The sequence below is a fragment of the Sphaerodactylus townsendi genome, linkage group LG07, assembly GCF_021028975.2.
Source record: "Sphaerodactylus townsendi isolate TG3544 linkage group LG07, MPM_Stown_v2.3, whole genome shotgun sequence".
In the NCBI taxonomy this organism is placed as follows: domain Eukaryota; kingdom Metazoa; phylum Chordata; class Lepidosauria; order Squamata; family Sphaerodactylidae; genus Sphaerodactylus; species Sphaerodactylus townsendi.
The window spans coordinates 46683315-46706143 of NC_059431.1; the positions used below are offsets into that span (position 1 = coordinate 46683315).

At 39.6% G+C, this 22829-nt stretch overlaps 1 protein-coding gene across 7 annotated transcripts in view; it reads right to left on the bottom strand.

Annotated features, from left to right (window-relative positions):
* Positions 1-22829, bottom strand: part of MCTP1 (multiple C2 and transmembrane domain containing 1) — a 261364-nt gene that overhangs the window by 40938 nt on the left and 197597 nt on the right. For all 7 annotated transcript variants that reach the window (XR_007245065.1, XM_048503523.1, XM_048503522.1 and 4 more), the window contains one exon: positions 7602-7721. Coding sequence is in view for 6 of the 7 variants with exons in the window: in XM_048503523.1 (XP_048359480.1) it covers positions 7602-7721 (120 nt within the window). In the remaining variant the exon portion in view is untranslated. The remainder of the gene's footprint in view (positions 1-7601; positions 7722-22829) is intronic.

The window sequence follows — 22829 nt, forward strand, 5'->3', positions numbered from 1 at the left end:
CTTAATGCTTTCCCTACAGGCAACCTCTCTGCTCCACAGTCCCTACTACCCTGTGTAGATTCCAACCTTGGCTCTAAATGAAATTTAACTCTGTTTCTCCCTTATTCTGGGTATTGCAATCAAATGATCTTTCCAGTCTTGACCAACAATGCTCTCACACTGTTCCCTTCCTCCATGTTTTGTTAGTACCCAATAGTTTGCAACATGTGATCCAAGAAGGATTTGTATGAGTTACTTGAACATTCATTTGTATACCTAAATGCATAAAATGTACATGCAACAAATTAATCTATAAAATTGATACACTTAAGGAACCATAATTTATTTATTTAAAATATTTCAATGCCGCCTTTTATCCAAATAGGGTGCCCAAAGCCATAGACATCAAAATATTAAAACATTTAAGAGTACATAAAATATTTAAACAATTCAATAAAAGCACATAAACACACAAAACAAACAACAGAACAAGAGAAAGGTTTATAAGGTACTGAGGATGTCAGACAAAACTAAAAACTTCCTGCTGTGGAAGAAAATGATAGAAGACAAACAAATCTTCCTGAGGAGAGAGTTCCAAATTTTGGTGTCGTAACTGAGAAGGTCCTTTATTGAGCTGCCACCTACCTAAACTCAGATGTGCAGAGGCACTTAAATCAAGGCTTCTGAAGATGACTGCTCAGCAGTGAAGTACGTATAGATTTTTTATTGCGGGGGCTCAGGGGTGCGTGGCCCCACCGCACCTGCCCCTGGGGGCGTAGCCACACCTCCCCAAGCCACGCCCCCCGCCTCAGTGCTTATAAAAGCAGCTCTCCAAGGCCAGGGACAGCATGTATAGCTCTGGTACAGCACACATGTGCGAGCGCGCCAAATGCCTCATTTTGTCTTATTAGGAACCTCTGTTTTTACATTCAAGGGTTACACTTTGTAATCCACTTTCAAATTGCCTGAGAATATCATATTTTGTGATCTACTTACTGATTGAGATGTTTTTATCATAATTGTGATGCTCTTTGAGCCCGAGTGGGAAAGACTTACTATAAATAAAAGTGTTGTCAGCATAAACCACAGTTAACAAGCCAGGTACAAGCCATGATTAGAATTCTTGTTTGGCACCTACCAGCAACTCCTAGCCTGCATACAGATAGTACATTGAACCAGAGTTTAAATCTATCCACAGCTTACAAAATGTGGTTTGTGTTGCTTGATATTATCACTGCAGTTCAGCTAATTAGTAAAAGCAGTGTTTGCTTTTATGATGGCTTTAAGAATAATAAAAAATCACTGAGTTAAAAAGCTGCTGCAAGACATTTTTAAATGCCAAGCAATTTGAACATGGTATGTAAAGAATAAAAGTAACATAGTCACAATTCTACTGATAGTCTTAATACTAAAAATCGTAATAGAACTTAGAATGCATAATAGAACTTAGAAATCATAATAGAATGCATGCAGTAAACTTCTGGCGTATCATGAAGCCATTCCAAATATACCTTTTTTAAGGAAGTACATACAATTTAATAGTATTTTAAAGAAGCATGTCTTAAAATAGGTTTCAAATACTCAAGTGTTCCATCAAAGTGAAAGTACTTGCACATATTTCTATTTTGATCCAAGACAATATGAGGTGGCGGCCTGACATCATCCTTTCTCAAATAATAGGGTTCCAAAGTCAATGTTGCAGCTCTAGGGATACAGACAAATGTGTCTAGAATCTGGAGTTGATTTAAGTTTCTTCCCTTTTATCTCTGTGCAATCTAGCCACAATATGTGCTTGCGTGTCAGCTGATTTACAATGCTTGTGTGTAATTATAATATAAAATTATTGAATGTGCATGGATTGAAGAGGATGTATAAAAACCACTTAGACTATTTTAGGTCACTCGAAAGTACGTTAGGTCAAGCTGAAGATTCCCCACAGTCAATAAGCCTAATATCCATGTCTATGTGGTCATTTTCACAACAGGGCATCTGCATCCCTTACACAGAACTGTGGAGGAAGAACCTTTAAAATGGTGTAATTGAAACAAAATATACGTCTCTAACATGATGGCAGCAATTCAGCATTCTGTATAACCAGTATCAAGTTTGCTGTACACAGAATGCATGCAGGCCCCAGACTGATCAAACAGAACATTTTGGTTGCCTGGCTCAAAGTCTATTTATTATTTGCTTTCTTGCACATAGAGCTTTGCACAAACCAGCATGGAAAACCTGTTTCTACATTCACTCCTGTTTATATTTTTTAAAAAATGACATCAATAATACAGAATATTAGCAGTACTGTTTGGAAAATCTATTGCAGTGTGAATCAGTCCAAGGAGCTATTAAAACACCTGACCTTGGACTATTTCATCTACAATAAGTCATCAAGTTAACTGAACCATTAGATACCGTAATTAATATGATGAGCTTGCTTGCCAGTGAGGCTGAATATATCAGAGTGCACAAGGTAAAAGGCAGAGAATTATTGGTGCTTCCATTGCTGAAATACACACAAGATCTTAAAAAAAAAGATGCCATTTCTTCTGGGAAATATTCAAAATTTTAGGTGGATGCTGAACAAGAAATGCAGACTTCACTTGCTTTTTGATGCATTTCACTCATTATGTATCTGCACTGAACTCTCGATAATATAAAAGGCGCTTCAGTAAACACATGCATATTCCAACATGTATTGCAATTATATACCTTGCATGATCAGCTTAATGTGTACATTACACTAATACAGTTAAGACTGTTAATACAGAGTATAATTATACTTATGTATCTCTATATATGTATTTTAAATGAGTTCAGCTGCCTATCCTCACATTTACACAAATAACTCTAGATTTTTGTCTATTTTGTTTTATATTTGAATTATTTCTCCATCTAAAGGTATTACAAGTCCAATGACTTTGTCTTTTAGAAATATCACTGAACCTATTAAATATGTCTCATTTTAAGAATCATCGATGCTTGTAATTATTTGTAAAGTAAATTTACACAGAGACTCACAGATTTACAACCCACACATGTTTACTCAGAAATAAATCTCCACTGTGTACTGTGGGCTTACTCCCAGAAAGGCATGTCTGGAATCACGGCCTTCTGGAAGAATTTTTGCAAGAATGACATTTGAAATCTTAGATAAGAACTTAAGACATTAGAAGTTAAATTGTTTCAGCAGTGTAGGTGTAATACAGGCTACAGAACAGACTAACTAATTTTTGCCACCTTCTTACTGTCAGAAGAGGAGCAAACTGTGGCATTTGCCAAGTTTAACTGGAAAAACCTACATTCTTCTCCTCCTCTCAGTGACTGCTCAATCCATGCAGCTTATTTCAAGGAACAAGGTAAATGTTTAAGACCAGCAGTAGGTTGCTTCCCCGTCAGAGGAGTCACAAATATATTTCATTATGTTGGTTTTTCTGCCTTTTCTTTCCCCCTGTGCTAAGACTGATTACGTTTCAAATAAAGTGTTGATTCTGCACATTGTGGGAAGCTGGATAGTGTTTGAATCTGATGGAAACTGGGCTATGATCTCTCGGTGAATTTGGCAGCAAGCAAGTATGCTCTCAATTTGGTATAGTCATTCCTGCCATTAGAGAGCTGAGTACTTTGTCTCTGTTATTTGCTTTTGTGGGATGTTGTGTCTTTGTGTATAAGTAAGTATGAGGGTGGGTGGTAGATGCACCAAATAAGAGTAAGGCTGATATACATCTTTGAACCATCATCCTTTCTGGCCCTTTTCACAACCAGGGAAATTTTGGCTGTCATCAGTAAGCAACTGGATACTAAAGTGCTGCTGTTGAATGCCAGATCAGTTAACGGGAAAACGTTTGTAATCCAGGCTTTAACATGATGAGTGGGGAAATATGGTCAATGATGATGCCCTTTCCCTTTCCAAGCACTATCCAGCAGTGCTCCAGATTTGAATGTCTGCTTCTGATGACAGGATCTGAAAACATGATTAGTATTCTCTTGGGGTTAATCCCACACCACCGTTTCCACATTCTTCCTGAGACAGTAGAAGTGGCTTCGCTGTGGTGTTGGAGACCACAGTGCTTTACGTTATGGGAAACTTCTACACCCATGCAAAGCTCATTTTAATCTGTTGTGCCACAGGAATACACAACCTCCAAAACAACCACAGAGCAGGGGGAATTGTATAAATTTGTTTTTATTTTTGTAAGCATTTGATTGTTGTGATCCGCCTTGAGTCCATCTCAACGGGAAAGGGTAGATTATAAACCCAATAAATAAGCCAACAAACAGGGTTACTTAGGTTGGTATGACTCCCATAGAATGTACAACGTAATGTCCTGTGGATATGGGAATTGGATGATTTTAAAGGATAAATCAACATCTGGTAGGGTTTAGATTATTGGCTGAACTATGCAGGAGTGAGAAACCGATGACAACAGTCTATACCGGGAGGCCAATTGTTATTGATGGATGTTTTTACTGACGATTCTGTGAAGTTTTTCTGGTTGAGATTTCTGTCAATGCCAATACAGAATGAATATAAATCATTTGTCCTGTATACATAATTGATAAAATATCAGCTCCTTGTTGTACCCGTACCTAAGAATTTAACACAGAGAACAAAAGCCCAGCATATTATCTCTTCTATGTATGAGTACAACAGTGTGGTTAAGAATATCACGAGGGTATGTTGGTCCACTGGAAGTAGCATCAAGTATGGGCTGCTAGGTTTATAAACACCAGAAACCTCTTTAATCCTGTTGCATTCTGGCTATACTACCTCCCTCTCCCAGGATTTCTTTGCCTTCCCATTTCTATAGTCAAGTAAGCCTTAGAATCCTTCCTACTTCATAAAATTGCTGTCTTGAACAGGAACATCATATTCTTATCTTAACATAGTACAGCAACATTTGTACCAGCAAAGAACTTATAATTTTATTTATTGGATTTTAATCTGCCATCATGGTCCAGTGAGCCTTCAAGGAGGCTTACAACAATAGATCTAAGCCACGGGACCAAAAAACTTGAATCAGAAAAATACTTTGCAAAGTTAAATTCTAAGCTATTTGAAAAAACCCCCACACAGTTAGTCTAAAACAGTAAGTACCCCAACTATAAAGAATTTGTGTATTATGAGAATGTCGGCTAGAATAAAGTGCTTACTTAATTCTGCAAACATACAAGTGGTTTGGCATGCTGATCTGAAAAGAGAATTCTAAACAGCAGGCCTTGTTTATTTTCCCTATAAATATGACCAAAGGTAAAGAAGGATCTTGACATCCAAACAAAAAGGGGAAAAAGATTAATCATAACTGCCACAGGATAATTTGGTTAGTCTGAGTTAGGCTGGCATGAGACTTTAGAGGGAAAAAACAAGCTATTAGAAAGTCAGTTAAAAGATGCTTCAGTATGAGTATAAAGAAGTATCAGTGTCTTCCTGCCAGTTGAAAATACTGCATGAAGATTTGCTCATCTGTCCTAATCAAACATTAATCTGCAGATACTGTAATTTTATTAATTAATCAATCAATCAATCAATCAATCAATTAATTAATTAATTATTGCATTTTTATACCGCCCTCCCCCGGAGGCCTCAGGGCGGTGTACAACATTAACAACAGACAACAAAAAGATAAAAATAAATTAAGACTTAAAATGCAGCATTCAAATATCAAACCCTATTTAAGTTTAAAATAGATGGCATCCGACTATTAAAACCTCCTCTTAAGAGAGGGACAGTGGGTCTAGAATGTTTCTCAGCATGTTTGTTTGTTTTGGTCACCCACATCAGCGGCTGGTCTCCCCAAAGGCCCAGTGGAAAAGCTCAGTCTTACAGGCCCTGCAGAACTCATTGAGGTCCCGCAGGGCCCGGACAGTTGGAGGGAGAGCATTCCACCAGGCAGGGGCCAGGGCCGTGAAAGCCCTGGCCCTGGTGGAGGCCAGCCGCATCATAGAGGGGGTGGGGATCACCAGCAGATTGGCCTCCGCAGAACGCAGAGACCGGCGTGGGACATATGGGGCCAGATGGTCTCGTAGGTACGAGGGTCCCAAGCCGCGCAAGGCCTTAAAGGTTAAAACCAATACCTTGAAGACGATCCGGAACTCAACTGGGAGCCAATTTCTATGAAACTCAGTTCAGTCACCTCAGCAACAACTGATTAGAAAATAGAGGCTTTTCTGTACAAGAATCAATCTGCACATGTGCATTTCACCCTGGCTCATGGGAACTATATGTCTTTTCTGCCAACATATGTCCACTAAATTATTCTTGTTAAAAACTAATTGTTTAACAAGACATACGGCCCTATCCAGAGCCTCCAGCTACAGGACACAGCACCGTTTCAGTGCCGTCCCATAGCCTTCAAGAGGGCTTCTAGGTGGTATGGGGGGACAAAAAACAAAAAAAAGACTCCCACTGCCAAAAAGCCCTCAATTGGGCTCTTTGGCCCACACCACCCAAAAGAGTGGCATAAGCCCAAGCCCCCAGCTCTGGCATTTTGGAAGGCAAAAGCTGGATGGAAGCTGACCAATGTTGGCCAAATCCACCAGTGCAGCCCACACCATCTCCGTAGGTAGATTTGCCTTCACCCCTGATTGGGGTGATAGTTGTTTTTTCCCCAGCAAAGACTTAATTTCCTTGGGCAATCACATCATTCTCATTCTGAGTTATGATAAAGGGTTTATGTGATTGGATGCCTTCACATATTCATAACTATTATCATATGTAGCAACTAATGCAGAGCCCCTTGGGGATGGGGCGGTCTACAAATCTAATAAACAAACAAACAAACAAATAAATCTTCAGATAGGACAAATCTACAGACAGGCCTGAAGTGCTGCATTCCTGACAGAAATCTCTATATTTTTGATAGTTAAGTGTCTTGACCCATCCTTTAACTTTGAAGAATGGTGAGATAACAGAAAGCAATACCAAGGACAGCTCTGAAGGCAACCACAAGGAATCTTCTGTATCTGGGTATCTCAGAGCTAGATTTGAGTAAAGGGAGCAGCAATGGAAGCTCTGACTCTCAAAAGCTTGTATCCCAAAAATCTTGTTGGTCTCCAAGGTGCTATGGACTGGAATCTAACTATTCTACTGAAGATCAATACAGCAGCTCTTTGAATCTAGGTATCACACAGTACCTAAGCAGATAGTGCTTATATTTGACATGTTATTCATCATTGCTTTCATCATCAGGATGCACCCCTTACATGCATTTTTAGTTTCACCTTTGTGTTTGTGGCACTCTTGGGTTTCACCTTTGTGTTTATGGTACAATTACCTTTCAGGCTATTTGGCATTTCTGCCATCATTCCTGGACATGCTTATTTTTTTCTGTGAAACAGTGTAAGTATGTACACATGAAGTTTGGAGTGTTTGGTCCCATCCTCATCACTTTACACATGCATTCAATCTTATCACCAACTTGTTGCCTGCATATCAAGTGCAAACACGCTTTTTCGCAGTCCCCTTGGGATTTTCAAGAGAAATGACATTTTATAGGTTCACAGCAGAGTCTCCATTTAATTAACCACAGCAACAACATTTATACAAGTCCCTTCCTAACTTCTTGTCTCAAAGTTCTGTCTCAATGAAAACATTTGTGCTGAGAAAATACCTTAAAGAGACTTACTGTATCATGTTGTCTGTTATCTTTCCCTGATATGATCAAAAAGTAATTCCACACCAACAGCAACAGCAAGCTCAGTGGAATCATGTAGAGCTCAAAATTCCAAGTCACAAAGAGAAACAGCTAAAACCAAGGAGAAAGAGAGAATTGTCATTAATATCAACACTCCACTGAATAAACTACTGCATGCAAAATACAGAGCACCACAATTTAAATACAGAATTATCTATGTCTCACACAGAGAAAAATGTTTGATCAAACATTGTTAAAATGTGCTAATTTCAGCAGTCTTTAGCCAGTGTAACCTAGATAAAATTCTGGCAATTCAATCCATTTGATACAAATATAGTTGTTTTGGTAATAGCAATCCATTAGACGTCTCTGAACACTTTAATGAGATACTTCAATACCTTGCACAAAGGTAATAGGCAATTTTTAAGGAAGATCATGGCTTAGGTGACGCTTCTATTACAAGGTTTGTTAAAAGAACATTTGGGCAAAAAATCTCCAAATTCAGCAATCAATCAAATTCAGAAAAAACAACCATCATTTCCACGTTCTAGTCATTATTTAATTTCACCAGTCCCCTGTTGGCCTAGTGCACAGCGGAAGGACTAGGTGCCAACTCACCCTTGCTAGAACAGGAGGTAACTGCTTGCAGTATAAGAAAAAGAAACACTCAGACAGTAGATTTAGTTCCAACAGGAATACTTTATCTCTTGTTTCTCAAAGGAACAAAAATAACAATAACTATCCACTCTCTCTCTGACAACAATCCTGAGCCGAATCTGAAGAAGGTGAAGGAGAGTACTGAATTGAGTGTGATCTTCTTATATAGTTTGTCCAGCAAATCATTAGCTAGATGATCCTAATCATCACAATGACCTTTTCACTTCTGCTGACTGTTACATGCCAATCACTGCAGACCCAGACAGAGAGGCTCCGACCTTTACAATTCTGCTGACTGTTACATGCCAATCACTGCAGACCCAGACAGAGAGGCTCCGACCTTTACAATTCTGCTGACTGTTACATTCCAGTCATTCTAGACCAGCATATGACCACCTTGCAATTTTCAATATCCTGACATCCCCCTTCTATATTGCTTTACTTGCTACCTAAACTTCAGCATGTAGTCTAGACATACGCATGCCTCTTCTCTGACATACTATAAATCTGAAGATCAAGTCTGGCTCACATTTTTACTTCTTAGACAATGCCATAGTTTGCTTAAAATTTAGAAGTAAAACATTAAAATATTTATTGCAATTCTAATACATAATTTGAAATAATCCAAATCCATACCCCCAAATAGAACAGTTATTCCAAAACCTTAATTATGTATTGTATATTGTTTCATTAAGAACAACAACCCTCCAACATAACCAAAACAATAAGACATCTTGTTCCACACTAATAGAACTGTACAAACAATTTAGCGTATGAACCTGTTATACAAAACAAATATTAGGAACTACGACTCAGTCACTTTCTACGTACTGTGGCTCACCTCATTCACCTTCGCCCTCATTGATTTAACCTTTGTGGAAGTACACTAGTTTTGTATCAGTATTATACAAGTTACCTTTTTGATAATCCTCTTTACCAATCTGACATTTCTTACCTCAGTTCTTTCAGTAAACTTTGACATAAGATCATCTTGATACAATGCATGTCTGAAGAGTTATATTACACGATCATTTATCATGCTTTATCATAATAAATGCTGGTAATTAAGGAAGCTTAATGTGAACTTAAAAGCAAAATATTTATTGCAATTCCAATTAAGATGCTGACATAATATAAAGAGGAAAAAAAAGGAAGAATCTTATTTTTTAACAGACAATGATTTGTTGCTGTATTTATATAAGTACTGAAATCTTGTACTAAGAGGTCATGGTTAACAGGTCACAGTTACACTATATACAATTTTTAAAATAATATTTGATATTGAGTCCCTGCAGACTCTGTTTATCCTATATGGGCAAAACCAGAAAAAAAGCGTTAATTTCTCTTTGGGAGTCACTGGGATCACACCATCTACATAATGCAAATGCATATTCCCCCTCACTCCAGGCAACCAGTAGTATCTGGAAAAAATGGGTTAGTCTGGAAATCTGACAGATTTTAACAATTTTACAGGGCAACTCTAATATTAAAACTACAGACAAATCTTTCATATGGTGGACATGGGCTGAAACTGCTATCATTTCATTAACACAGATGTTAAACAACTGTCAAACAAACTTTTAGAGAGCTTCAATTGTAATATGAGCTTGCTCAACCCCCCCCCCCCCCAGTCATTGGTAGTATCTGTAATTATCTTTCATGTCAAATTTGGTCAAGATGCAGGCACAGCATCAAACCTCCTTGACATATCAATATGGCACGCAATGCTATATAATGTTAAACTTCTTTAAACTTTAGATTATAATTAATACAACATAAGATTTTTGTTTGCAATTATTGGACACCCAGCAGATTCCTTAAATTAGGAGTTATCAGAGTCAGGTATGTGCTAGAGATGTAAGTAGCCAAGAGCAAATTTGCCACATATGTCACGGGTATGACCGATTATCTAGAAATTAGCAGCAAAGCCCATTGTGGAGGGAGATGCAACGGGCCCTAGCAAAGGGGGGCAAGCATTTTCCCTGCAATGGACCTTACTGAGTTGAAGTTACCCTCCTCTACTTGGCACAATGCTTCCCACCTACCTGGCCCTCAGTCTGTGGCTTGGAGTGGGGAGAGGGTGTAATGGGGAGGCTTGGGAGAGGAACCAGGAGGGTGTTGGCGGGCTGGCTGTTGGGGGTGGGGAGAAACTGGGAGGGTGTTGGCAGGGCTGGCAGAGCAACATGTGCCAAGGTGCCACTGTCCTACCTGATGGACTGGGATTTTGTGGGCTATGGGAGAGTGGGGGAGGAACCAGGAAAGTGTTGGGAGCCCAGGTCAGGGGAAGGCATTCAGGGGAGTGGATGGAATGTTGCCCATCAGTGAGTGAGCAGGACTCACCACCACTTAGAAAATAATAGGTTAGGATTAATAAATGAATTTTACACTAGAACGTTCACCAGAGCTTAACCCACAAAACAGTATTGGAGTACATTCTTAGACCCGCTTAAAAGGACAAAAACTCTGGATTTTACAAGCCTTGATAATAGCTAAATGAATAATTCTTCAAAACTAGAAAGCAAAAGCTATACCACAAACTGAAATATGGACAGCAATGTTAGACCTTGCAACCAAATAAATATTTAAAATGTGAAATATTATGGCATTAAGTCTGAAATTGTGGATTTAAAAAAATATTAGCGTGTATGTGGATTGGGTCGCATACAGTATGATCACTTCATGGCTAAGCAGGAATTTTGGGGGGACCGTCTCCGGCCATGACACACCTTTTTTCATCTGTTTCATACCATATCAAGAAGTTTAAGTGTATTTAAATAGACCTGGATAGTATAGATTGCTATGGTCTTAATGGGAGGGACATGTATGAAGCCAGCAGTTGTACTGGTCACTAAAGGCCAAGGTAGATTAAGGGCAGATTCATCTCAAGTATTGTCAGCGTATTTACTGCTGTTGTGGCTGAAGTAGCTGCCAGATCTGTCTGCAGTGGAGCCAGTCTGCCTGCTAGACCACTCTGCCTTGTGCCACCAGGAGAACTGAGAGTAGCACTTAGTGAGCTGTAGGAGCAGTAGTGGCGTAGTGGTTAAGAGCAGATGCATTCTAATCTGGAGGAACCGAGTTTGATTCCCCGCTCTGCTGCCTGAGCTGTGGAGGCTTATCTGGCAAATTCAGATTAGCCTGTGCACTGCCACACACGCTAGCTGAGTGATCTTGGGCTAGTCACAGCTTTTCGGAGATCTCTCAGCCCCACCTAACTCATAGGGTGTTTGTTGTGAGGGGGGAAGAGCAAGGAGATTGTAAGCCCCTTTGTGAGGAGAGAAAGGGGGGATATAAATCCAAAATCTTCTTCTTCTAGTCTGCAGCCAGAGGGAGTGGCAGTCCTTCCCACTTCAGTGGAAACACCTGTGAGAGGTGGGGTCTGGCAGCTACTTCAGCCACAACAGCAGCCCAAGGCAGCAGCCCATTTGGGGACTGTTTGGGGAGGTGTATCCTTTCTTCTTGTTGTTAGCAGAGGGATCTAGTAAAGACTGTGTGCTGCAGTTGGAGGAGGCTGAGGGTATGTGTGAGTGAGCTGCTCCAGTGACTTAAGTAATATGTTTTAAACAATAGGTTTTAAATCATCAGAGTGTTCACAGAGGAACATGTGTAATACTGGTTTGAGCTATGTGTATTGTTCCCCACATGGAGGCCAGTGATTATAGGGCAGGGTAAATATAGCAATAGGGGCAGACCATATTATAGGCAGAGAGTGAGATATGGTAATGCTCGCTCTCTGTCTGAATTGCGCCCTATCCTGCAGTATATGGGTGGCAAGATGGGACTTAACCCTGCTCCATTGCTGGAGTTGATAAATGCCAGGTCCATCAGTAACAGAAAGGCTGTTCTCCGTGATTTTCTTGCGGACCAGCAGATGGACTTGGCATGTATCAAGGAGACCTGGATGAGGACAGGGAAAACTGTTGTTCTCAATGAATTCACACCCCCCCCCGCCAGGCTTTGTCGTAAAGGCCCCGGCCCTGGCCTGATGGGACATGCTGCAGAGTAACATCAGGGCCCTGAAGACTCTGACCCAATTCCGCAGGGCCTGTAAAATGGAGCTGTTCCAGCAGGCCTTTCCATGAAGCCAGCCGGATGTTTCCCGATTACAATTTCTTCCCTGAGCTTCCTGTGGGAGAAACAATATGCCTCGCCATTTGGGTTTTTTTTGCTGGATTGTTTAAAATAGCTTCATGATTTGTTTTTATTGTTTGTTATTTTTAGGTTTTTATGTATTTTATGTTTGATTTATGTATTTTATGTTATGTTTGTAAGCCACCCTGAGCCCTTTGGGGATAGGGTGGGGTACAAATACAATAAATAAATAAATAAACTTGCACCACAGTTAGGATTGTATATTTGAAAAGAAACAAGTAAAACTTTGCATCTTTGATTACTTTTAAAAAATATTTTAAAACGTTCTTTTAATGAGGGGGGTACAGGAAACCTTGGTAAGCATTCAAAGGCATTAATTAATGAAGGGAGTTCACCTAAGCCTGCTTATTGGCTGGGCAACTAACAGGGATGAAGAATGGGCTCCCTTGGTGCTGAGCAGCATTCAACTCAACCGCTGTCATTGGTGGGACTCAGCCCCCATTAGCACAACTACCTGCAAGAGATGAATAAGGTACCCCAAAAGTTCTTCTTGTTACTCAGATTTGCTAATAAACAAACAAATGCATTTTTTTTAAAATGTCAGCACCTTTAAAAGGAAAAAAAGACCTCGGCTAATTAGGAGGTTTATTTAGTGCATGCCAACTATCTAGTGTAGATAAGGCTTATTTACTTTGCTTCAGCTTCTTAAATGTCTTTTGAAATTACCTGAAATAAACGTACTTTGTTTCCCTATGCAAAGCTGCAAGGATTACTACCACCCGAAACATATTTATTTGGCAGGTTTGTCAGCACCAATGAAGTCTGCCATTTCAAGACCTAAAAGTTTTGCAGAATTGCTTGTTTTAATTTAAAATTTTATTTTCTTGCTCCCCTTTCCTCACTTACAATCTTGAGCTGACATTACACATCATTTTATAGAAGTTCAAGATGAAAGTGGTGTGACTTTGCTTTGAAAATACTGACAATTCCAGAATGCAAACCCCAGAGTCTATAGATACAAGCATCACATTAACAGTCCATGAATTAGTGATGAAAAATTCATGCCCCTATAATATCTTTCATATTGCTATAAGTCAGATAGAACTGAAAACAGCATATTTAACAGAAACATCTGAAAATGTTCATATAACAGTGATAATCTCTTTGAGATACCCCCACCCCACTTTGATATGGGTTGTCTAGTATGAAACAAGTTTGGTAGAGAAGTCTGAAGCCAAAAATGCATGTGGCAGTTCCCCTTCTGACTTTGCCCTTATCACATCCTTAAACAATCTATGTAAGGAAATGGACAGAATAGCTGAGGTCACAAAATTGTAACAGCAGTCAAATGACTGACTAGAAAACAACAGCCTGTCCCTGCATAAGCGAAATATACCAACCAAAAGAAATAAGACCATAAGTGCAGTAAAATGTTTATTTTGGGAAGTCAATGCCTTAGCTCTTTCTTCCTTACTGTTTCTGAAAAACAATAGTAACATTTTACCCTCAAATGTACTCTCAATATAATTCATAAAAGTGGAAAAAAGTGTAAACCCTTAATGGAGGCACTAGACCACCGTTACAAAGCTACATGATCACTACAGTCATCTTCTGAAGCTGTTTTGGGTGCTTCCATCTTCTTTGAGGGCTTTCTTGGTCATGGCACCAAAACTCTAGACTTCTATCCCTAGAGTGACTCACCTGCCTCCTTCTGTTGCAATTTTCCAACAGGTGAACTTTTTTGTTTCATTTGGCATTCCCTCAGTGATTCCTCTTTCCTGTCCTCGGTTTCAGTAGCTGTTCTTATATTATGTGTATTTTATTGTACTGTACATGTATTTTATGTGTTTTAATTACTGTATATACTTGCGCATAAGTCGAGTTTTTCAACCCTTTTTTGGGTGAAAAATGCCCCCCTCGACTTATACGCAAGTCAGTGATCCCCCCATGGCGCCCTCCCCACACACTTACTTTATCAAACGGAGCAGGCTTGAGAAGAGGCCTGCTGCCTGTGTTCCCTTCTAGGCTGAAACGGCCTGCTGGGAACTACATTTTCCAGGAGACCCTGGGAAATGTAGTTCCCACCAAGTCGTTTGAAGCCTGGAAGCCTGCTCCGTTTGATAAAGTAAGTGTGTGGGGAGAACTCTGCGAGGGGGCGGGGGCGCTGCGGGGGGGGGCCGAGGAGGGAACCCACTCTGCCCCAGATGAGATACTCATTGAAGATGAGATACTCATTGAGTCTGACAAACTTGGCATTTATTTGCTTATAATAAAATCTCTCTTTTGAGTCCTGCCCTTGGGTAGGAAAAAAAATCTAGGCAGCTGACAATCAGATGCAACTAATAACATGAAAGAAAACCTTCAGTAAAAGCCCCAAACTTGCAGTTAAAGGCGCATCAAACAGCTACCACTATGCTAAACCAGCAGACAATCTTCCAGAGTGCAATTACCAAAATACAACATTTCAAAATGTCCCCAAGAATAGCACAGCCTCTGCTTGGATTCTGAAAATCAACAAAGGACCCCGGATACAGGGGATATGGCCAGGGTTGAAAACAAGAACAAAATCTTTTATGAAGGCCAGTGAAATTGATCCAAAATGTTGGGCAAGCTTTTGAGCTCACCAGAACTGCTCTTCAGGTTGGTTAAAACTTAAGGACAAAAAGCAGAGTTTGCCAACTCTGGGTTGGGAAATTCTTGGAGATTTGGGGATGGTAAAAGCCCCAAACTCCCTACGTAGGTAGGGAGGGCTTGGGAGAATGGAGGGACCCCAGTGGGTATAGTGCCATAGACTCCCTGCTTCCAAACGACTATTTTCTCTGGAAGACTGATACTGTAGACTGGAGAACAGTTGTAATTCTGGCAGATCTCCGTGCTGCACCTGGAGGTTTGGCAACCTTAGCCCTGGTTGAGGGTGTGAACTCACTGAGAATATCCATTGGGCTGTGGAATTCCAGCCATGGAGATATTTTTAAAATTGTTGAGTTTTGGAGAGAAGATAGATTCTTTTGGAACATAATGAAATCAATTTGGGAAAAAGATGACATTTTTCCTGCCTTCGAAATTTGGTGTGCTTGTCCCTTGCAGACAGTCAGCCAATTAAAAACTGGGGGCAGAGGGGGTTCCCTGCACAGAGCAGGGCTCCGCCGCCATTCCCTCTCTGCCCCAGGGAGAAGGCCTGCCCCAGGGAGAAGGCAGAGGGGGAATGGCGGCGGAACCCTACTCTGTGCAGGGAACCCCCTCTGCCCCAGGGAGAAGGTGACTGCCTTCTCCCTGGGCAGAGGGGGAATGGCGGCGGAGCCCTACTCTGTGCAGGGAACCCCCTCTGCCCCAGGGAGAAGGCCTGCCCCAGGGAGAAGGCAGAGGGGGAATGGCGGCGGAACCCTACTCTGTGCAGGGAACCCCCTCTGCCCCAGGGAGAAGGTGACTGCCTTCTCCCTGGGACAGAGGGGGAATGGTGGCAGCGCCATGCTCTATGCCACTGGCTGCTGTATTTCCCACCCTCGACTTATACATGAGTCAATAAGTTTTCCCAGTTTTTTGTGGTAAAACTAGGTGCCTCAACTTATACTCGGGTCGACTTATACACGAGTATATACAGTATATGTTTTAGTTTGGTTCTAAGGGGTTTAAAACATATATTTTATTGTGTATGTTTCTAATTGTGTATGTTTCTAATTTGTTAGCTGCCATGGGGCCTTGATTAGGCGAGAAAGGTGGGATACACATTTTGTAATAAAAAAATAAAAATGACACATCTCTAAATACTACACTTTCCAAAGAGATGTCACCAAGAGTTTGCTACCACAATTACAAATACAACTAACGAATGTTTTTGTTTGGGTATAATTTTCCTGACATGCGAAGTGTGAAATGATCATTTTGTTAAAAAGATCAAGATCCAGCAGCTCTATCAAATACTATGAGAAGATTAATAATAGTACACATCCAGAAATAACCAGAATGGTCCAAGTCACATGATATTAAAATGCAGATGGGAACCTAGAACATAGTCAATGGAGCAGCTTCAGAGAGTTTTCCCAGATGTTTTGTTTAAATTATATGTGACTACTGACACAATAAAGATGTGCCATTCAGCAATTCCTATTTCTGTCTGATCCTTCATTTAAAAAAATGTTAGCTAAGCATGACAAAATAACTCAGTCAATAAAGCAATGCATTTGTGGAGTGTAGTTCAATATTTACTCACTCAGATTTACATAACTCATTTAAGAGAAACTAGGATTTTTTTTTCATGCTAGAAATACACTAGTATCAAATAGCAACCAATTAGATCAAAGAATTCCTAGGAAAAGGCTATTAGGTTCATTGGAGCTTATCTCTTTTTAGTACTCAATTTTCCCCAACAGAGGTGCCAATTGTTTCTTGGGTTGGTGTCTTGGCCATTTAACCTAGCAGAACATTCTATACATTAGTGTATACTCTCAATGCCCATGACTTTAAGGTTGGAGATCAATCAGATTCCTTGTGCCTTCCTTAACAACTGTCTAACCCTATTACAGAATTAAGCCTGCTATTTAATTTGGAAGTGTTTTGCTACAAATATAATTACTTCAGGCAAATATTTCTGAAAAACTATTCTTAATTGTACTGAGGATACTTTTGCATGTAGAAATGCATGCATTATGATCTCAACTATTTACTATGAGAAAAGGCTGATTTTTATAGAAAAAAGTTAAGAACTACAGTTCTGAACATTGATCTGCATGGTTCGTCATCTATTTTTGAAATTTATGGGGGCAAATTCGCCCAGTTCTGAGGGCTTATTTGAGCACTGCATTTCAAATCAATGGAATTTGCTTCCAACTAAATGTGTTCAGGAATACTCTAAATGAATTCTCTTTGCAGCACTGTTACCTCATGCCTCATGAAAAAATACTGGCTTGGAACCAAACCAAGGGTGGTACTCTGCTGACAGAACAGGCGTTCTTTTCTGTTGTAATTCCTCTGCACTACCTTAGAAATTGATTCCTCAGGGCTTAAGTAGCCATGAGATAAGTAATGGGGGTTTTAATGTGAAGGAGAATTGGTAGAAATATCTTCAGCTTTCCATTGATAAGATGCTGACTCTATGCCATCATACTCCCTTGAGATTGATCCGCTTAGTTATTCAAATGTTAGACCGCATTTTTGTGTCTTAGGCAAACTTTGTATCTATTATATCTTCCAAATACTCCAAGATGTCAGGGGTTGCATTAGTGGCAAATCAACAGAGAATACCAGTCTAGCAATTTGTTATTTCAGTCAAGAGCTGTAGATAGATAAATTGATTCATGATATAGTAGTATGCAGACAGAATAGTATGCTTTTGTGTTATAAGTGCATGACAATTCAAGAATGTCGCCTTTCAGTTTGATGCTAGAGAATTAATTTCATCTGCCTACCTGACATTGCAACATATGCTTGAAAATATTCTTTACAATAAGAAAGCAAAATAAGAATGGCTTTATATGCTACATACAAGGAGATTATTAACTATTCCACTCAACAATACATTGCCATGTCAGCACCACGTTTGCAATCATTCTTGTGCAACTTCTCCTACCACCTCATTCTGTATAAGAATTAAGGAGTATATACAGGTTTTCATAAAAGGTACACTGATTGAAGTAGGAGCCACTTCCAAACTTATTGTACCTTTTGTATCAGAGGGTAGCCATGTTGGTCTGCAGTAAAACAGTTAGGTTTAAGTCCAGTAGAACCTTAGAGACCAACAATAATGTCATGATATAAGCTTTCAAGAGTTACCCCTGTCTGCTGAAGGGAGCTTTGGCTCTCAAAAACGTACACTCTGAAATTCTGGATGGATTTGAATCTAATTGTACCTTTTGTGCTTCTCTTGCAAAAAAACCCTCCATATTACTTTTCTCTCCCTTGGCCAGACAGAAAGCAGGAAATGTACATTAGCCAAACCTAAACAAGGTTGTATCTATCAGAATGTGTGTGTACATGTATATATATGCATGTGCACACACACATAAATAAAATAAATGAACACTGAGAATATTACACAGAAGCAAATTCAAAATTGCCATTAAGTCTTCTGGAACCCCCCCCCCCCCGCTAACGTTGCTACTCTTCATCCTTCTAGGTTGACTGGCCCACCTGGAGGAGGGCAGCAACCCTCTTTTGGGTCCTGACCCACAGTTTGAGAACCACTGGTCTAAATTATTCTTCATAACGAATATTTTTCCAATGTAAAGAAATGTTTAAAAATAATTTCTTAGCAGTATTTTGTACTGCTTATTTTATTTCCAATGAAATAGTATTGTGGTTGGGGTGTGTGCGTACAGACTTGAGAACTAGCAGAAACAAATATATGTATAAATGTTACTTCAGATTTAGTAACAAGCAACATTTCACCATCACATTTATATTAATGAGGTTTGTGCTAGCAGACAGGTAAAGAATAAATCTGAAGTGTGACTGAAGAGACCTTTTATCTTTCAGCATACTATGCATACGAGACTAACATTATCAACATTTTTGTAGTGGCATACCTTCACAATGGCTTCCAACCATGTTATGCTGATGCTCCTATGTATTTTCTGCTGTCAGTACTTCTGTTGAGCTCACCCAAGCATAACATACACCTTCCTCCTCCAACAGTTTATAACCACAGCTCTCCCACCATTCCTCTTAGCCACAGTGAAGATCCTCTATCAATTGAAAACTAAGAGCTCACGGCTAGAAGAGTAGGAAAGATGTGTGACAGCTCAGAGGACCACTTGATTATTAGTAAGCTAAAGGTAACTGCAAACCTGTTTTTACCATTGTGGCTTCACTATAATCCCACACTGGTAGACTAATCCCACACTGGTAGCTTGGAAAGAAAGTGTAGCATGAAGATCTCAAGAAAACAAACTTTATAGTACTGCCTTCTCTACTTCTGCATCTTGTGTTGAATTCATAGTAAAAGAATAATAGTTAAGATGATGGCAACCAAAGTTGTACCTTTGCAGGCATCTTGTAACAAGACATTGCCACAATTTTATCTTGCCTTCTTCCAAGGAGGTTGGAGCTGCATTCATGATTCTTATTTCCTGTTTTATCCTAACAAACCTATAGGTAGGCTAGGCTGAGAGACTTGGACAAACAAGAAAGTGTAATATCACCAAATAAGGTTCCTGGCTGAGTCTGACTCTTTTGACTATTATCTTATTCTTGCCCTTGCTTCTCCCATTTTTCAATAAATCAGAAAACACTTCGCTCAATAGTAAACATGCCATGATACTGTTAGATGTAATAATTTAACACTGTGGTAAAACTACTGTCCCTGGTATGAAAGATACTCTGCTTGGAATAGTTGAAGGAGTTGTCCCAAGACATCATCTAGGTGATGGACCAAGATTCTACACCTACAAGATGAATTTCTCTGATCTGGATGACTGAGGTCATCCCGATCTCATCAGATCTCAGAGAGTTAACCCTGGTTAGTACTTAGATCAGAAATTAAGAGTTACTTTGCAGAAGTTGGCAATAGCAAACTACTTCTGTTTGTCTCTTTACTTGAAAATGCTACAGGGATCCCTAAGGACTGCACTTGGTCAGCCTTTTCCACCATCACAAGATGAACTGCTTGAACTCTCTGCTTTAACACATACCAGACCCTAGTCTCCAATACAAAGCCTCCTCTGATTCCCTCACAGGACTGGACAGCCTTACAAACCAGTTCTGCAAGAGTCATATTTTTGCCAGTGGAATTTCTGAATTGAGAGTTCAGCAGCTCTAACAGTCTCTCAAAAGCACAAAATGACTGCAGTCAACATTTCTGGAATTTTGTTACTAACAGAATATTCATTGAGAAAAATGTCGAATGCTTTCCCTTGCCCCAAATCCAAAAAAGCTTCTTTGAAGAGGATATATTTTATTGGAACCAAGTCATTACAGTTGTTGGATGGTTCTTAAAAAGTCAATTCACAGACACTCCTATGACTGTACTGTGAAAAGCCAATAGTCAACATATATGAAAATAATGCATCCCTTTAGTCTCAAGTAGGCTACATATACAACCATGCTGTTGCCCAAAATGCTGGGTTTCTTCCCCTTTGAGAGTGGGACAATTAGCGAGGGCAGACTATGCTTTAACAAAAGGTCAGGTAAGATTGAGATCTTTGTCACCAAAGTTTATAAAATGTGTTTCCACAAGAAATCCGCAGGAAACTAAAGTAAAAATTCAACAATTTTTATTAAACGGCAAAAATAATAAATGTACATGCACACAAAGCAGAAGAGTTTTCACACTCATAGGATATAGATAGTGTTGAGGGGAAATATTTGTAAAAGTGAGGGATTTGGGGGGAATGAAACACAATAATAACCTGATCTAGAAGAGGATTGGTCCAATGAGTAGAGTTCAGTGACCTGCGCTGAGCTCCGATAGAAAAAGAAGGACGATAGGTTAGAAACAGTATTAGCCAGACAGAGAGATGTCCAGGAAAATACTGAACACTGAGACCTGGTGAAGGGGGCTAATTATAGGGAGAAATGAGCCATCAGGCTATGGTAAATAGCCCTAATCTCCCAGGGAAAACAAGAGAAGAACACTTAAGTTAAGCGATAGATAGTTAAACTTAATGATTTGGCATTTGGCTTAATGTTCTAAGCCAGGGAGTGCCCAGAGACAGTTAGCTTTTTAGGGTGAAGTTGATTTAATAACAACTTTGGGACAATGCCAAATGTAAATGAGGGTGGTCTCTGGAGGGGTTAGTCAGAAATTAAAAGATGAGATTAGTATTTTGGCAGGAGCTCTTCATGCCATTCTTGTTAGCGTATCCTTTGTCTCATGGAGGCACATGAGTCAGGGCTGGAGTTGGGAACCAGCTTTGTAGGTTGAAAGCTATTGTCTTTTCCTAATCTCTTTAGAAGAGGCAAGCTATTTTGCAAGGCTGATGTTGGTGAGGGCTAGTACAGGCAGGTTTTTCTGTCCTCATGGGTGACACTAAGCCAATGCAGAGGATGGCATTCCATCTTGGTACTGAACTCCTAGGCCACCCTACAAGGTTGGTGGGATAGGTGGGATCATGGCTTTGAAAGCAGCCCCCCTTGATCTACCTGATAACAATACACTTTGTGAATACTCTCAACACGTAGATAACTGAACAGTAGGACTTTATATTGGAAGGAGCTTTCCAGACTGAGCCGCAGAAATTTTCTGCAAAGAAAATTTATTGAAACACAACGGTAAGCCCTTTTTAACTCCAGTACAACAAACAATGAATATTTTACTGATAGTGGAATTTATTTCAAATATACCATTCTGAATTTTATAGTATTATACCTTTATTTAGGATTCTTAAATCTAAATCTGACCTCTTTTTCCTTATATCTTAGGAAATATCATTTTCCTTATATTTTAGGAAATATTCCCCATACCTTCAACATGCCCCACCCCTATGACCACTTTTATCAACATTGTTTACTTCCTCCATGGGTTGCTGTGAAACTGATAACTTCAGAGGAAAGAGCAACTCCAGGAATATCTACAAATTCAACAAGATAACACTTGAAACTATGGAAGGACCTGTTGCTCATGGTGCCTAGCATTGCCAGCCTGTTGCTCAGTTTCAGCTACTACTGTACCATTATCAAACTTTCACCCCTTGTCATCCCTAGGCACCACTGTGATTTCTTGTCAACCCTAGGCACTTTGTGATTTCTGGAATTGCCTTCTGCCTTGTTGTTGTGGTTGTCTGTCCTCCGTAATTTAATGTTTATCCTTGTTGAAAACCATGTCCTGAATAATAAATGTGTTTATAATAGTATCTCAAATAATTATTTGTTCTCTGATCTCCCTGAAGCAGTGCTGTCACGCTCACTGTTCTGGCAGCAAGTTCATTCTAGATTTTGTAAAGCATCATCTGCTTGAATATTGAGAAGATATGAACTTCAAAAAGAAGGTCCTCTTCCAGTAGGCAACGCTGTTTTTATTGTGCAGCCATCACCTCAACATCCAGAGATTCTGTACAGCAAACAACGGTTGAGGACAGCTACCGTATATACTCATGTATAAGTCGACCTGCATATAAGTCGAGGCACCTAATTTTACTACAAAAAACCTGGGAAAACTTATTGACTCGCGTATAAGGCGAGGATGGGAAATGCAGCAGCTACTGGTAAAATTTCAAAAATAAAAATAGATACCAATAAAATTGCATTAATTGCAGTATCAGTAGGTTAAATGTTTTTGAATATTTATTTCAAAGAAAAACAGTAAACTAGCTGTGTAAGTGGGTCAACAAGAACAATATGGTGTCAACAATAACTTTAAAAGTACAAAAATCTTAGCTTTTTTGTAAGGAAGGGTTTTAAACAATGGATCTTACAATAAAAACTGGAATTAACATGCCTGTTCACTGTGACTCAAAACTACCCTGCTTTTTAAAAGAATAGTTCATTATTTTTAGTGTACATATTTTTAAAATTACACATGGCAGGTGTCATTTTAGAAGG